Source organism: Orycteropus afer, unplaced genomic scaffold, assembly GCF_000298275.1.
Source record: "Orycteropus afer afer isolate SDZICR_OR568_19922 unplaced genomic scaffold, OryAfe1.0 scaffold00165, whole genome shotgun sequence".
In the NCBI taxonomy this organism is placed as follows: Eukaryota; Metazoa; Chordata; class Mammalia; order Tubulidentata; family Orycteropodidae; genus Orycteropus; species Orycteropus afer.
The window spans coordinates 2,173,207-2,189,703 of NW_006921752.1; the positions used below are offsets into that span (position 1 = coordinate 2,173,207).

At 43.7% G+C, this 16,497-nt stretch overlaps 1 protein-coding gene across 1 annotated transcript in view; it reads left to right on the forward strand.

Moving 5' to 3' along the window:
• Window positions 1–4,812, forward strand: part of EXT2 (exostosin glycosyltransferase 2) — a 188,690-nt gene extending 183,878 nt beyond the window's left edge. The window contains exon 13 of the mRNA XM_007946519.2: window positions 4,674–4,812. Within this exon, the coding sequence (XP_007944710.1) occupies window positions 4,674–4,812 (139 nt within the window). The remainder of the gene's footprint in view (window positions 1–4,673) is intronic.
• Window positions 4,813–16,497: the final 11,685 nt, after the last annotated feature.

A 16,497-nucleotide genomic window follows, 5' to 3' on the forward strand; every position in this document is an offset into this window, starting at 1 on the left:
CCACTCCTCGGAAGGAAGGTTGGGCAATCCTACTTCCGTAGTGATACTGCCTCAGAAACCCAAGGAGGGGTCGCTATGAGTCAGGGCAGACTCAATGGCACATAACAACAACAACAATAGGGTATAGGATGGAATGAAGGGTGAAGGGGCTGAAGAAAGAAGTCAGTGAGAAGGTTTCTCAGCTAAGTTGAATGCGGAAAGGAAGGGACAAATTGCAAGAATTTTTTTCACCAAAGGAAGATGTGCCATAACTTAGTTTCTGACAGAAGGTTATGAAAAAAAGTCAACAGAGATAACTCAGATTTTCAGTCAGGAGTACCTTTAACATTAGGAAGTGACACTAATTGGGAAGGAGTTGGGGGTAAATGTTTGTGATGTCAACAGTTAGTGAAAACAGGTGATGTTAATCATGGGTGAAGTTGGAGAACAGGAGTCGGTCAGTGATTTGGGGGGCCTTGCACCCTGAATATGTGCAGATGGAGATACTGAGCAGGCAGGTGGAAGACTAGAACTTTAGAAAGAAATTTTAAGCAGAGATAGGTATTGGGAAGTGAACTGCTCAAAGATAGTCATTGACTGAAGAAAAAAGCTAATGGCAGAATCTTGAGAAATTCTGACATTTAGGAGACATTGGGAAGAATAACTGAAAACACAGAAGCAACCCCTTTTGGAGCCGGGGGGAAAACCAGAAAGTGCAGTACTCAGAAGGAAGGAGCAAGGACCATGCAGATGGGGAAAGGTCTGTGGATCACGTGGGCATTGGTGACCGTGAAAAACAAAAGTTCATAGAGTGATGGAGCCAAGGGTTATAGAGTAAGTAAGAGTCAGTGATGAGGAAGTAGAGTTACTGAATATAGACTATTCCCCTGGAAATTTGAGAGAGAATAGAAAAAAAGAACTCTTGAAATAAATTAGAAACAGGAGCAAAACTGTTTGGATTAAAGACTGAATCACTGTATTATTAAATAAAGTGCTTAGATTGGGAGGGAGGGGAACATGATGTAAGATCATTAGGGAGATTGAAAAGGTCCCCGGTGGTGTGGATGGTTTGTGCTCGACACCTAACCTAGAGGTGGTTGGTTTGAATCTGCCCAGCAGTACCACAGAGGAAGGGCCTGCTTCCATAAAGACTGTAGCCAGGAGAGCCCGATGGGGCAGTTGTACTCTGTGACATGGGGTCGCCGTTAGTTGAAATGGACTTGACGGCAGTGGGTTGGGTTTTTAGGTTTGGGTTAGACTGAGAGATAGACTTAAAGTTGTATATTGTTTATCTGTTTGTTTTGTAATAGTTCCCTTTGCAGAGTACACATTTTGCACAATACAGTTAACCAGAACCTTGCATCAGATTCTGTGGTTCAATAGGCTTATTTATTTGTGGGCCGGGGCTGCAAAATTTCAGTTATGTGGGACAGTGGCTTTGACTGCCCAGCATCCATTTCCAGGCTCTGCTCTTCGCTCTTTCCGAACCAGAAGACTCTGTAGCGATTGATTCTGACCAGTGGCTTCACCAGGGTCATGGCAGTATGGCAGATGGGCAAGGGCTGATTGAAGAAAAAGAATGTAGAATTGTGCTGTAGGTCGGTCTTGGTTCAAATTATGAATTTGTCACTTACTAGCTGTCTGAACTAAGGAAATTTACTTACCTTATCTGAACTTTGAGCTTTTCCTCTCCTAAAATAGGGATGAATACTAATATCTGTAAAATCACCATGTCCCTTCATAGGGTCAGCAAATATTTATTGAGCATCTTTGTGCCAAGCACTGTGCTATCTCCTTGGGATGAATGATACATGAAAGCCCTGGCAATGTCAGTTTCCTTCCCAGTTCCCTCAAGGACCGTGGTTAGTTAAGGTGATGGCATATCTTTGAAAGGAAGGTAGACCTCGCCATCACTTCAGAAATAGTTATGGGTGTCTGGACTCTGGCAGTTCATAGTGTGTTCATACTTGATTGGAAAACCAATACTGACAAGGTCACTGGACCCCTGACAGAACAATTTGGGAGAGCTACCAGCAACCAGCCAAACTCATTATCTGCCCTAAACTGTTCCCCAGCCCAGATCCCCTGGTGCAAAGAAAATGGGAAACAGTGCCATTACCTGGCAGGATAGTTAAGGACCTTTACCACTGAGAGTGAGCCAGCCATTTCTCCAGTGCAGGCACTGAGGAGAAAGAGGTACTCACTAGACCTGGGTTAGCCAGGGGCAGCTGTCAACAAGTCAAGCTGGCCTGAGCCCCAGTGGCTTCTTGCCTGTGGTCCATGCTCCGTTGGCAGATCTAGTTACAGAGGAGACATTGTTCTCAGTGCTGTCCTTGGGGCCATGGAGTCACTAGCCTCTGCCAAGAACCAGGCTGCCTCTTTAAAACATACTTGCTAGTGCCTGTGTTGGGTATGGCTGGGCTTCGCCGGCCAGGGTCTTTGTGCATAATAACTGGAAACGAGAAGAATCTGTGGACATGTTTACAGGCAGAACAACTGTCAAAGTAAAACCTTGAAGAGATTTGTCTTTGCTTGCCACTGTTTTGACCCCATAATTTGAAGGAAGGGGAGCTGTTTATCCAATGTTTGCTCCACACCATTTTGCCTCTGTCTTTTCCCCAGTGTTCCCTCAATGTGGAACCGAGGCCACTACCTCCTGAGTCTCAGAAGACTGCCAACAGGAGGGAACCTCAAATATAGGCAAGCAGTGGAGTGACTTGGGGTCAGCTGGTCATGGTAGAGTGTGTTGAAAAGAACAAAAGCTTCATTGCCATTGAAGGCCTGGGTTTGAAGCTCAGCTCTGATGCCATCTAACACTGGGTCCTTGGGCAGGTGACAACCTCTCTGAGCCTTAATTTCTTTATCCATAAAATGAGGCTATGTAGTAAACCCAGTCTTTCGGGGGAAATTTGAAGAATCAGTGAGGTAATGTGTGTAAACTATTGGCACTTAATAGGTGCTCAGCTGTTGTTATTTGCCAGCCCCTCCCCTGGGACCTGAGAATTATGTTAATAAACAAACTTGTATCATGTCATGATCAAGCCCTTAGCCTCAGGAACCAGGATGCCTGGGTTTCACTCTGCCTCTCACTTGATGTTTGGCCTTTGGGAGCCTGTACCTCAGTCTCCCAATGCAAAATGGGGAAAATAATAGGACTTGCCCCATGGGGTTATTGTGAAGATGAAATGAGTTAATTTTTTGTTGTTGTTATGTGCCGTCGAGTCGGACGCGACTCATAGCGACCCCTCCTTGGGTTTCTGAGGCGGTATCACTACGGAAGTAGATTGCCCAACCTTCCTTCCGAGGAGTGGCTGGTGGGTTTGAACCGCCAGCCTTCTGGTTAGCAAGCAAGTGCCTTAGGCACTACACTACCAGAGCTCCTAAGTGAGTTAATAGTACATGTAAAGCACTTTTAATGCAGCCTGGAACATGTAATAAATACTAGTTGTTGATTTGTGATGATGGTGATGATGATGATGATATTAGATAGACAAACTCAAATGGTAACAAATTTTTTTCTAAACATAATGACCAAGTGAATGGAGTTGATAATGACCATCAAACTGGTTGATGAAAATAATTTGAAACAGGGCTTACAGTATCTTTGAGGAGAAAGAAGAGACTTCTGGTCCATGTCTTGAAGTTCAGCTCTTTCTTGGTAAATAGTTCTGCCTTTGATTAGTTTGTTCTTATTGTGGCCCCTACAGGTGTCATGGGCCTGACTGAGGAGAGTGAGTGTATTGACCTTTCTGAAATCCATCCTTGAGGTCCCTTGCCTTCATAAGCCATTTATACAGGTTTACTTTTTCCTTCTGGTCTGATGCTGAAGCGTCTTCATTACCCAACTGTTACACTCAGTTGGCCTGGTTGACCAGAACCATTTCCCACAAAAGGCCTGACCTGCTCACCTCTGAGGAGATTGCTATCAGGGATTTTTGAGGGGGTGGGGTGGAAGTAAGGAAACTGGCCTCTCCCCTCCTCCAGCAGTGCCAGAGTTGTTAGTTGATGCTGCTGGTTCTAATAAGGGAATGGCTAAAATTGTGAAAACACTCCTCAAATGTAACTTCAGCTTTCACTGAAAGCAAGCTCTCAGAGGTTGACTGATAATTCCCAGATACTGCCACTGCATTATAGGCCCTTGATAAACGTTGGCTGAGCGAATGAAGTGTTTATTGTTTGACATTTAGGTTCACTGCCCTGTCATCCTTTTTTGCCTTCTATTGCCCCGAGTGCAAGTTCCTCCTGTCTGCCTTTCCAGCGTCATCCGGTGAGCTGATGCTCAGATCTAAGTGGCTTCGTTCTCCCTTTGCTTCTCTTTAGCTGAGAGAGTTGGGGTTAAGAAATGTTGGCAGCTAATCCACCTTGGTTTAAGGCCTGCTTATATGGAGCTGGAAAAATGACTGGAATTTGAGGGGAGGGGGAAAGATATTCTGACCTCAGCAGGCCCATGGCCTCCAAATAGCATCCCCAATTCCCTTTCTCCAGCTGAACTTATAGTCGTAGACCCTAGATTACCTCATTCATCCACACCTTCTCAACCTTTTTAAGAACCTGGGCACAGGTTGGGGATACTGCATTTCTTTTGTTGCTGTTGAACATTGTATATTTTGCACGCATCCCTCAGCCTCTTGAACGTTTTCTCTTTTCTTCCCACCCCACCTCAAATTCCTCTCCCCACTTCCCAAACTCCACAGGTCTGAGTGCATCAACAAGTTTGCTTCAGTCTTTGGGACAATGCCTCTCAAGGTCGTCGAGCACCGCGCTGACCCTGTCCTGTACAAAGATGACTTTCCTGAGAAACTGAAGAGCTTCCCCAACATTGGCAGCTTATGAAACAGGCTGTTGGTGGAGGTCTGAATGTTAAGCTGGGACCCAGGCAGAGAACACGGCATCTTCGCTCAGAGGTCAGGGCAGGGAGCTTTGGGTGGGAGGCTGGCATACTAGATTTCTCTAGACGGGGGACCTGGGAAGAAGACCTGAGCACTGCGAGCTGTGCTCATGCTCCTGAGGATCTCGGGGCGTTCTTTTTGAAAATGCCCGATGGAAGCCTTTGTTTGTGGCACGGATTTAAATCCCGCACAGGCTGCCTTTGTTTCCAGTCCCAGTGTAACAATCTGAAAGGAAATGTCACTGACTGGAAGGCAGCTGGAGAACAGAAAGCTATTGGCCATTTGTAGATGTGGAATCATGTAAAAATTGCCTCAATTTTAGTTATATTTCAAATCAGTGAATTCTTTGGAAGAAAAGCCAAGTCCAGTGTGTGCTGCAAAATCCAGACATCATCTTGGGACTTGATATACGCCTTGTGACTTCGAGCACCAGACTCATGCAGAGGAACAGGACTGATGGTTGAGTTGGGATTCTATAAGTTCCATGAACTATTCCTCTTTGGTTTGGCTTTTTGATATGATTAAATTTATTTTTTATTCCTTTTTCTACTATTTTATTCCTATTTTACTACTAAAATAATAAGCAATGATTATTGGTACTTCAAAGAGTCGTCTTTCTTTGTGTATTTAACTCCATCTTCTGGCCTTAGGGTAGTTTCCTGCCTATGCTGAGGAAGAGGCATAGCCAGAAGGGCTGTCTGGTGCCATGTGCAGCAACCATAGGAAGGTCCCCAAATTACAAACATTCTAAGAGCAGATGATTCCAAACCCTCTGAAGGAATCAGTTTGCTTCCTGATTTGATCCAGTCTATGTTTTATAGGTATTCTTAGGGAAAAACAAAGAGCCTCTAGTAGCCATACACAGAGTCACTCTAGCTAGGACCATGGTGTAAAAAGTTGAGGGAGTCATGACCCTACTCCAAGAGGATGCCAGAATTTCCCTCATTCTTTTGGTATAAACTTGACATTAGCTAGGGAGGTTCTGGCTAATGTTAGACTCTCCTATAACAACTGCTTTGCAACAGTTATTGGTATATTTAAATTGTTAAATTTCAGCATTTAGTAATACTGCACATGTGTGAATTATACCTCTTTAAGCCCAGTTGATGAACAAATCTACTCTGGCAAATGTTAAATGTTATGGATTCAAAACAGATTTATCTGGCTCTAATATTAAGATTAGCCACAGCTTGGGCTTCAGCCATATAACATATGTCCCCAGAACACAAAAATATATAACTATTTGCTTAGAATATGGATATAATTACTGAGCCGAGTTGTATGCCAGTTGAAGTCACTAAAACACCACCCATTGTTCTGCTGAATGACATGAAGGTGAGCAGTTATTGTGCTGGAGATGTTAAACTTGCCTTTAATAAGAGTCACTTCGGATACGTTCCCACAGACTTGGAGAGGTCCCAGAAAAATTTCGTAAGTAGAAAAATTGAAAGTGGAAATCATTAAGAGTTTCATCTTGCTTATTAAGGAATGATAGAGTCATTGACTGTTACAACTTCTACAGATGCTGATACGGAAGATATGATTGATTCAACATAGTATAGCTGCAAACACAGGTGTTTAATAAATACTTTGATTTGGATAATTATATACTAGTCAATAGGGAATACGGTACAGCATTTTGGTCTCATATTCATAATACTGGGGATGGTATGATAGAAACTAAGAGAAAGAGATTTTTGTTATTATCCAGATACCAATAACACTAACCTCCCTGCCATTGAGTTAGATCCAACTCATAGCAACCCCTCCTTGGGTCTCCAAGGTAGTGTCACTATGGAAGTAGGTTGCCCAATCTTTCTTCCGAGGAGTGGCTGGTGGGTGTGAACTGCCACCTTTCAGGTTAGCAGTCAAATGCACTGCATATGCCAGAGCTCCTCAGATACCAATAGCTGACAAACACAGTGAGTAGCTGTAAACTTTCTAAGGGTTCTTTAGCTTGTTATCCAAGATTTGGGGCAGATGTGGGGGAAGGGCCTAACATTTGAATCCCTGCTAAAAGCCAAGGACTATGCTTAATATTCTCTGTGTGTTACATGCAGGCCTTCAAACAGGTTCTTCCTGGTAAGTCATGGCTGACAAAGTGAAACCAGAACATAGTCAAATTTTTTACATGTGGGTGTACTGAAACAGTAACCAGAATGGGAGAAATTATAGGTCACCGCCCTGCTGGAAACTTAATCTCCCTCTTAGAAAACAGGGGTATCATGCAAGTCACATAATAACCAAATCTCTCTACTGGCAGAGTTGCACACTGGTGCCTGGCTCAGAGACGGCAGCTGACCACACTGCATTGAGTGTGTGTTGCTCTCCCAGTCCTGGCAGTAATCCAGTCTCTTGCATCAGGCTCCTGAAAGGACTCACTACACCTCTTCAGAGTCTCCCATTCCATGGCTTGGTTATCTTTCCCGTTCCACTTGTTCTGGTGCACCCACATTTTACAAATTCAGGTATTCCAATGTCTAGTGCATCAGCTATGATGAAACTGGCTCAAACCAGTTTGAAGTGCTGGTTATGTGACCCTCGATATTGTACCCTCAGCCTACTGGGTCAGTCTGTCAGCCTCTCTCTCTCTCTCTCTCTCTCTCTCTCTTCCTATTTCTTTGTTTCTTGGTTTTATTATTATTACTTAAAACCTTACTAGCCCTTTGGTTTTACAAAGGAAACGCTTTGAGATCACTAGGGGTCCCCGGGAGCCATGTTTATGTGATTTTATCACCTTCTTACGAGTCATTGGACTTCTGAGGGCATTAACACTTCATCTTAAAGCACTTCACTACCCCCAGAAGTACTGGAGATTAGACCTCACAAAGTAGCATAAATTAATTTCTATTATAGAATGCCTATTCTGTCCTAGACACCTAAACCCTGACATAGGGTCCTACCCTCTGGACAGACAGGAGGTGCAGGTCACAGACAGAAAGCAGGACAGGAATATAGAGTGTGATCCTGATTTGTGGAGTCACAGGACCTATGGACACTGCCCTCTTATTCGTATGTCTCTGAGCTGCTGACCAGCAAGCAGGAGCCTGGCCTCCAAAGACTTACCCAAAGCTTAGGGTAGGCTCGTCAGCCCTGGGGATGCCATAGAGCCTGGTTTCAGAAGCAAAATAATAGTGCTAATTAAAATGTCATGTTTTGGCCTACATCAGACAACAGCTGGTTTTAGATTAAGAACCTTCTTAAAGAAATTGTGCCCTCCTGGCCTGTAGAGAAGATGAACCTGACCTGGTCCTGGCCCGAGTGGGAGACACACCTGAGCTGCCTTTGCCTGCAGGGGCCTAGATGGGAGGGGCCCACTAGGAATGTTAGGGTTGGAAGTACTTTTTTGCCTGTTAACATTAATAGTGGTAGCATAGTGCCTAAGGCACTTGACTACTAACCAGAAGGCTGGCGGTTCAAACCCACCAGCTACTCGTCGGAAGGAAGATGGGGCAATCTACTTCTGTAGTGATACTGCCTCAGAAACCCAAGGAGGGGTCGCTATGAGTCGGGTCCGACTCGACAGCATATAACAACAACAACATTAATAGTTGTTAATGTTTTTATCGCTTATATTTTACCAAGCTTCATACTTATTCAGGCAAAAGCCTCTTTTTTAGGGAAAAGCAAAGAAGAAAATAACAGCTTTTATTTTAAGAATCTCTGGTTCTTTTCCTGCTGATGATGCTTTGCTGGATCTTTTTACTCAGTGTCACAAAGTTCAGAACTCTGATCACTCTGGCCTCACTGCCAAAGCCTTATGTACTTCCAACTGTACTTCTAATATGTGGTTTGCAAGGCTAGCTTCTCTGCTGCCTTTGGAGAAAAGTAACTGTCATACTGGCCTTTGCTGGAAGCAGCACACTGGCTCTTCTCCCTCATTCGCTAAAGGAGTTGCTAATAACCCTTTGATCCCAGCTTCTTTCTGGGATGGTAATCCCTGACAGCACCACACCAACCAGGAGACTAGAGTATCCTTAACCCTCAAAGATAGCAAGTTAGTAGCCATAAGTTCTAAAGATAGGACTGCAGGGTCAGATGATGGTTTCCACCCTAGATAAAATCAGCCAGAGATGAAACAGAGAACGGGCTTGGGGGAGCTGTTGAGTTCTGATGAGGCTCTTCCTGGCACACCTCTCTGTAGCCAGAAGAGCTTGTGAGGACCTCTCATCAGCCACCCATCCTCAGCCTGATGGGTCTCCTTTGCTTTGGGGACAGTAGCTGCTTTTTGGGTAGGCTGCTTTTTCCATTTCTCTTGGCCCAGGTAGTCTTCTGTTGGAGCAGGAGAAGCCAGGCCAGCTCTGGCACGGAGAGGCAAGGACTGGGAATGCTAAATTGGCCCCAGGCTGCTCTGGCCACTTCCTTAGGAGCAATTCTGGCAGGATGCTAACTATATTGGCAGACACTTTCATCCAGGAAGACTTTGGAAACAACTTGAGCTTTCCGTTGCAGGGCCTGGAGGCATATGAAACCTGTGGGGCCCATCCCTACCCACCTCACTCAGAGCTCTGTTCTGAGCCCTAGGACTCCTGTGCTAGACCAGGGCCTGGTGCTCACCCATTTTCTACTTGTGGGGAAATCAGGGACAGCTTTTGGCCCCATTGTACCCACCACACATGGTCTGACGATCTCTGAACTGACCTTTTGGTAGAGCCAACAGAATTCCACCCTAAATTTTCCTTCTCTTTAGGGTGGGAGCAGTGGGTTCATCTGAAGACAGGGTGAGGACATTCTAAACTCAGCCCACAACCTCCTTTCTACCTTCATTAAACGCACTCAAGGATCCCTAGCCTCAGGCTTTGTGGCATCCAGCTTCCTGAGGAGGGTAGGTAGGTCTGTATGGGCACCTTTCTGCTGTGGCTTTATTTCAGGCTCGCCCTTCCGGCCAACAGCAGGAAGATGGCTGCAGAGAGTTTGGCCCTCTGTCGCAGCTTTCCAGGCCTCTATTCTTTTCAAGAAATAGTTGAGTCACCAGCATCTGTGTCTGGCATTTTATTTTCCTCAAATCTACTTGTGATAGTTGGAGCTGTGTGTCAACTAGGCTGGACCACAATTTTGTGTGGTTTAAGCACTTGTGATGTGGGTTGTTCCAATGATGGGATCAGATGTATATGTTTTGAGCAGCCAATCCATTGAAAGAGTGTTTCCCTAGGGATATGGCCTGCTTCCAGTATATTTATGGACATCCTGGGAAAAGAGACACTCTTCTGTGGATCAGGATTCTGTTGTGCTGCCTACAACTGTCCGTGAGTGAACAATCATCCACCATTCAGCCTGCAGATCTTGGATTCATCATTCGTTGGAGTCAGCAGCCAGTATACTGCCTGCCAACCTCGAGCTCCTCAGCCCCTGCAGCTGTGTGAGTTGGGAAGAGCCTCCAGCTTGACGTTTGACCCAAGAACTTGGGACTTGCCAGCTTCTATAAGTGTGTGAGCCATTTTCCTAAGATAAATTTCTCTTTCTCTATATATATATTAGCTTCACTGGTTTTGTTTCTCTAGAGAACCCTGTCTAACACACTACTTTTTGCTTTCTTCTGGTTCCAACTGGTTGGGCCCTTAGTTGCATCTTTTCTCACCTCCCCTGAAGGGCAGGCAGCTGACAGGCAGGAAACAAGGAAAGGGAAGGATGTTTGTATGGTTCTCCCGAGGTCCCAGCTGCTATGTCTTCTGGATGTTGCCACAGCAAAGCACCATCTTGTCTAAAACTTCTCAGGAGTTCCATGTGGAATGGGAGCTACAGTCAGAGCAGAGATTAGAGCCCATAAATCTTAGACCAAAGCCACCAGTCAGCCACTGTATAGAGCCTTCCTTCAGAATACATCTATTTGGGCCTTTATGTATAGCTGCAAACATCATTAGCTCCTATATCAGATAGTCAAAATAAACTCAGGGAACTTCTGGTTTTTTGGTGATCACAGCTGATGAACAACTAACTTAGTGATCCAGCTAAGAGCGTTTTTTCTGTCATTCACTTACTCTAAATGCCCATTCACCAAAATGCACTCTCTGCCAGGCACTGTGCTAGGTCCAGGAGATGAAAACTCCATCTTGTTCAGGGAGCTCAAGTTCAGTGGTGGTTCTTGACCTCTATAAAATTAGGACTCTGAAGCACATAGTTTTACTCCCACCTGTGCATCCCTGGCGAACCCTGGTTCTGTAGTGTCTAAGGCATTTGACTGCTAACCAGAAGGCTGGTGGTTCAAACCCACCAGCCACTCCTCGGAAGGAAGATTGGGCAATCTACTCCCGTAGTGATACTGCCTCAGAAACCCAAGGAGGGGTCACTATGAGTCTGATTTGACTCAATGGCAGTAAGGTTTGTTTTTGTTTTTATTTATCCCTGATGTGATGACTGGCCTTGAGGGAGGCCACACCCATGCCTTAATTCTCTCCAGTAGAAATTAGAGATACCTCTGATAGCTTAGTGCCTAAGGCACTTGACTGCTAACCAGAAGGCTGATGGTTCAAACCCACCAGCCACTCCTCGGAAGGAAGGTTGGGCAATCTACTTCCATAGTGATACTGCCTTGGAAACCCAAGGAGGGGTCACTATGAGTCGGGCCCGACTCGACGGCACATAACAAGAACAACAAGAACACTTAGGCCTGGGTAGGTAGAACAGAGTGACAGATCAGATTTCTTTCCCTTCTCTTAATCAGGACTTTTACCAGCTTGTACTAGAGATGCTGGCAACCAGTCCTCTTCCGGCCCTTATTGCTGCTCACCCTGTTACTGTAGAGCCTGGGGGTCTGGATCCTATCTGGCCCCGTCAGGGTAGATTATCAAATGAGCAGTTCTTTTGCCCCAGTCCCTTTCCTGTGCTATAAATAAGCCCTATGTTTATTTTCTTATGTTATTGAAATGAGCACTTGGATTTGGGGCCCTGATGAGTCCAGAGAACGTCCATCCGGTGCCTGGTAAGGGCCCTGCATGGCTGGCTGCTGTCTGAAGCTATTTGGAGTCTTCCCCCTGTGTTTTGGATGTAGCTTAATTTCAATCGAAAGGACTGTATGTAGCCATGTATCTGCTGATTTTCAGGTTTCAGCTTTCTGCCAGCCTCACTGCCTGCTTAGAAGTAAAGTTGTGTTTCTTATTAAGGGGATAATAGCCACGATTGAGGTAATTAACAAAAATTGTGCCTTGGTGGCAGCAACTCCTGCAGGATTTCCAATGGCCTCTCAAGAGTAGATCCTGAGGGGCTTACCTTCATCTCCTCCCTTATGTGTACCCTGGGCCAAATCTTTGTCCTTGTTTTCTGGATATAGTTCCAATAATTTCTCCCCTAACATCCTCGTCCTTGTCGCCAGGTTGGCTTGATGTCTTGACAACTTGGCCAAATGAAGACCTCATTAATTCTACTTTCTTCAGTGCGTGGGGAATGCAAGGATTTATCGTTTCCTTCTCTCGTAGCAGCTTCTGTTGAGTACTCTTAACACTTCTTTGGAAGTTACGTGGCTAATGTCGGTTAATAATACATTGATGCGCTGTTTAGTGCTCATGGCTGCACCATCTCAATGGGACAGTGTTGGGATAGAAAGAGAAACCAAACAGCTGGCAGCTCAGTGCAGTGTGTTACACTCTGTGGGAGTCCAGGGACTAGGAACCATTATGCCATCCTGTAATCACCAGTGCCACCCCTACCCACAGACACCACTGACTTCCGAAGGAGAGATTTCTGGCTCCTTCAGGCTTTGACAGCTTACCAAACTATCCCACAAGGCTCTGAGTAGGACACAACGCTGGCTGTCAGAACTTGGGCTAAAGGTCATTATCTGCTTGTCAGGATAGACTGGCCTGGTAGGTCACTCGATAGAGAACTCTTTCTGTGGACACAACCTGAAGTCTACTGATCCATTTAAAGAGTTCTTATTATGTGGTGAGTTTTTTGTTGTTGTTGTTTTTTGTTTTTTAATGTGCCAGGCACTGTTCTTAGTGTGAGGATGCTACAACAAACAAAGTTCCCCCACCCCATCAAATAAAAACAACTAAATGAGTATACTTTCAAATGGCAGTAAATACTATGAAGAAAATAAAGCAGGTTGAGGGGTGATAGATAATGACTTGGGCCAAAACCAAAACCACCAAAGGGAGCTCTGGTGGTGTAGGGCCTAAGGTGTTTGACTGCGAACCAGAAGGCTGCTGGTTCAAACCCACTAGCCACTCTTCAGAAGGAAGTCTGGGCAATCTAATTCCATAAAGATACCATCTCAGAAATCCAAGGAGGGGTTGCTATGGGTTGGCTTGGGCATGAGAAGGTATTTTAAATAGGTTGGTCAGAAAGTGACATTTAAGCACAGCTGTAAATATTGAGAAGGAATGAACCATGAAGAGACCAGGCAGAGGGGGGTGCTAGCCTAAAGGCCCTTAGACAGGAACAATCTCGGCCTTTTTTAATGACAGCAAGGGCTCCTGTGTGACTGCGGTATAAATGAGCGAGCCTGGTAGAAGATGCCAGGGCCAATCATGTTTGGACCATGCAGGACAGAAGGATTCTGGATTTTTGTTGTGTGTGGAATGGAAAGCCACTTGAATGGCGTTTTTTAAAAGAACATTTCAGCTGCTGTGTGGTGAATGGACTGGAGGGAGAAAAAGAAAGGAAATCATCTAAGAGGCTATTTTATAGAGCCCAGGTGAGAAATGATGGTTATTGAGATTAAGATAGTAGCAACAGAGATGGTAAGAAGTTATATTGGGAATTTATATATTCCATCACCAGGAATGAATTCACTGATAAATATAGGAAATGAAGAAAATAGAGGATTAACAGTTGATACTTAGATTTTTGTCCTAAGCAGATTAGTGATAACATTAATGGAAATATGAAAGACTGAGGGTGTGGGTAGGGAAGTGCAGAGAGGGAAAATAAAGACCTCCTGATTTTGAGATGTCTACTGGATCTCCAAGGGGGTGATGTCATTTAGCATTTAGATGCATATCTAGAACTCAAGGAAAAGGGACTGAAAATATCAATAGATGGGATTAAAGCTATAGGACTAAAGGAGATTACCCAGAAATTCAGGATAGGTAGAGAAGAGGAAAAGACTGGAGCCTGAGTACAAGACCCATTTTAGCAGGGGAGAAAAAGAAGAACCAACAGAGGAGACTGAGAAGGAGTGGCCAGTGAGTTAGAAAGAAATCAGGAAGGTATCCATAAGAGAGACTGATAAGCCAGCTACCAAGAGGGAGCGAGTAGTTGAGCCTGTGGGTTAGGGACCACAGTCACAGGGGACATCAAGCTCAATTGGCATAGCATACTACACAAAACGTTGTTCCACCTCCTACTTTGGTGAGTAGTGACTGGGGTCTTAAAAGCTTACAAGCAGCCATCTAGATGCAATGATTGGTCTCTCCTCATCCAGAGCAAAGAAGAATGAAGAAAACCAAAGATTCATGGAAACAGTCCTAGCGACTGGTACACCATTGCAATCCACAGCCTATATGACTATGAGATCAGAAGAACTAGATGGAGCCCAGCTACCCCTGTCAACCACTCAGAGGGGGATCTATGAATGAGATCCTGGATAGAGAGGGAGAACAATGTGGAACAAAACTCAAAATCATTTGGAGAAAAAAAAAGGGGGGGACCAGGTTTGCTGGTCTGATAGAGCTTGGTGGAACCACTGAGACTATGGCCCCTAGCTGCCCTTCAGGTCTGGAATTGAACCCACATTTGTGGCTTCCAGCCAAACAAAAGACAGGCATATGAGTGGAACATTTACCTGAGGTAGATACATTCCTTGGAGAGAAGAATCATAGGAGAAAGAAAGGCTATTTATGCACAGGGAGACAGCTCAGGGGGCAGGAGTGCATGGAGGGATGGACACAGGGAAGAGGTAACTGTCGGGAGGAAGTGGGAGGGGAGCTGTTGCATTGGGGTAAATTGTGGTCAATGACATGAGACAAAGTGTATGTGAACTGCTGTATGGAAAGTGAATTTGCTCTGTAAACTTTCATCCAAATCACAATAAAAAAAAGACTGGGTTAGATCAAACCACCTATTGTAAACCCTAGAACGACCAAACACACACACAGAGAGAGAGAGAGAGAGAGAACGTAGCTAGAGATGGAATAAGAAAAGTACTCAGTCAAAAAAAAAACAAAAAAAGGCACAAAAGAAGAAAGAATAAACAAGGAACAGATAGAAAAAATAGAAACAAATAGCAAGAAAACAAACTTACACCCAGATACATCAGTAATTACATAAAATGTAAATGATCTAAACAATCCAATTAAAAGGCAGAGATGATCAGACTGAATCGAAAATGAAAAGCAAGAGCAGTTATATGTTGTCAGAAACACACTAGGAAGACACATATATTAAAACTAAAAGGGTGGAAAATTAATACTATGCAAATACCTGTCATAAGAAAATGGGAGTGGTTATATCAATAAAAGACAAACTTCAAAATAAATATTATTGGGGACAAGAAAGAACAATTCATAATGCTAAAGTGGCCAATTTATCAAGAAGATAAAACAGGGTAATTCTAAATGTGTATGTACCATATAACTGTGCTCCAAAATACTTAAAACAAAAACTAACAGAACTAAAAGAGAAATAGAAAATTCACAATTATATTTGGACGTTTCCCATTCCTCTCTTAGAAATTGATAGAACAAGTTGACAGAAAATCGGTAAGGCTATAGATGGTCAAGATAATACTATCAGCCATCTTCGTTTAATTGACTGTTATAGAACACCTACCAATAGCTGAATACACATTCTTCTCAAGTGCATACACAACATTCACACAATGTGCTACACCATAAAATAAGTCTCGATAAATTCAGAAGAATTGAAAACATTAAATGTTCTCTGACCATATGGAACTGAATTAGAAATCAATAACATATCTGGGAAAAATCCTCAAATAGTTGGAAATTAGATAATGTATTTCTAAACAATGCATGGATTAATAAAGAAAAGGAAATTAGGAGCTATTCTGAACTGAATGGAAATGAAAACAATATCAAAATTTATGAGGTGGAGCTTACAGTACTAGTTAGAAGAAAATCTATAGCTTAAAAATGCTTACATTAGAAAAGATTATCTAACTTCTACGTTAAAAAAAAAAAAACTAGAAAAAGAAGAGTAAATCAAATCCAAAGTATAAACAAAGTATAAAGTGGAAATTCATTAAATAGAAATTGAGCAAATGAAAGATCAAATAAAAAGCCAGTTCTTTGAAAAGATCAATAAATTTTCAAGACTGTTGAAAGAAAAGAAGAGAGTACCAGGGCTTCCCAGCACTTCATAGTATGGTTACACACTTTGTGAAAGAGTTCCCCAATCTTTGGCATTTTGCCACTAGCTACTTGGATGGAAGTCAACCTTCTTGGCCCTTTCCAACCAACAGTTTGTAATGTACAACTCTACACTATTTTCAAGTATTTTAGCTATTTGGACTTCCTAATGACCTTATGAGATAAGCAGGAAATTGTTGCTTATCCTCATTTTACAGTTAAAATTGAAAATCTTTAAGTGGCTGGCCTAAGGTAACAGAGCTAGTAAGTTGCAAAGTTCTTAAACCCAGGCTTCCTGTCTCTCACTTCACCACATGGCCTCTTGGCCAGTGCTTTTATGTGTCTTCATCTGAGCAGAGTTTTCCATCCAAACCTGTATTGGA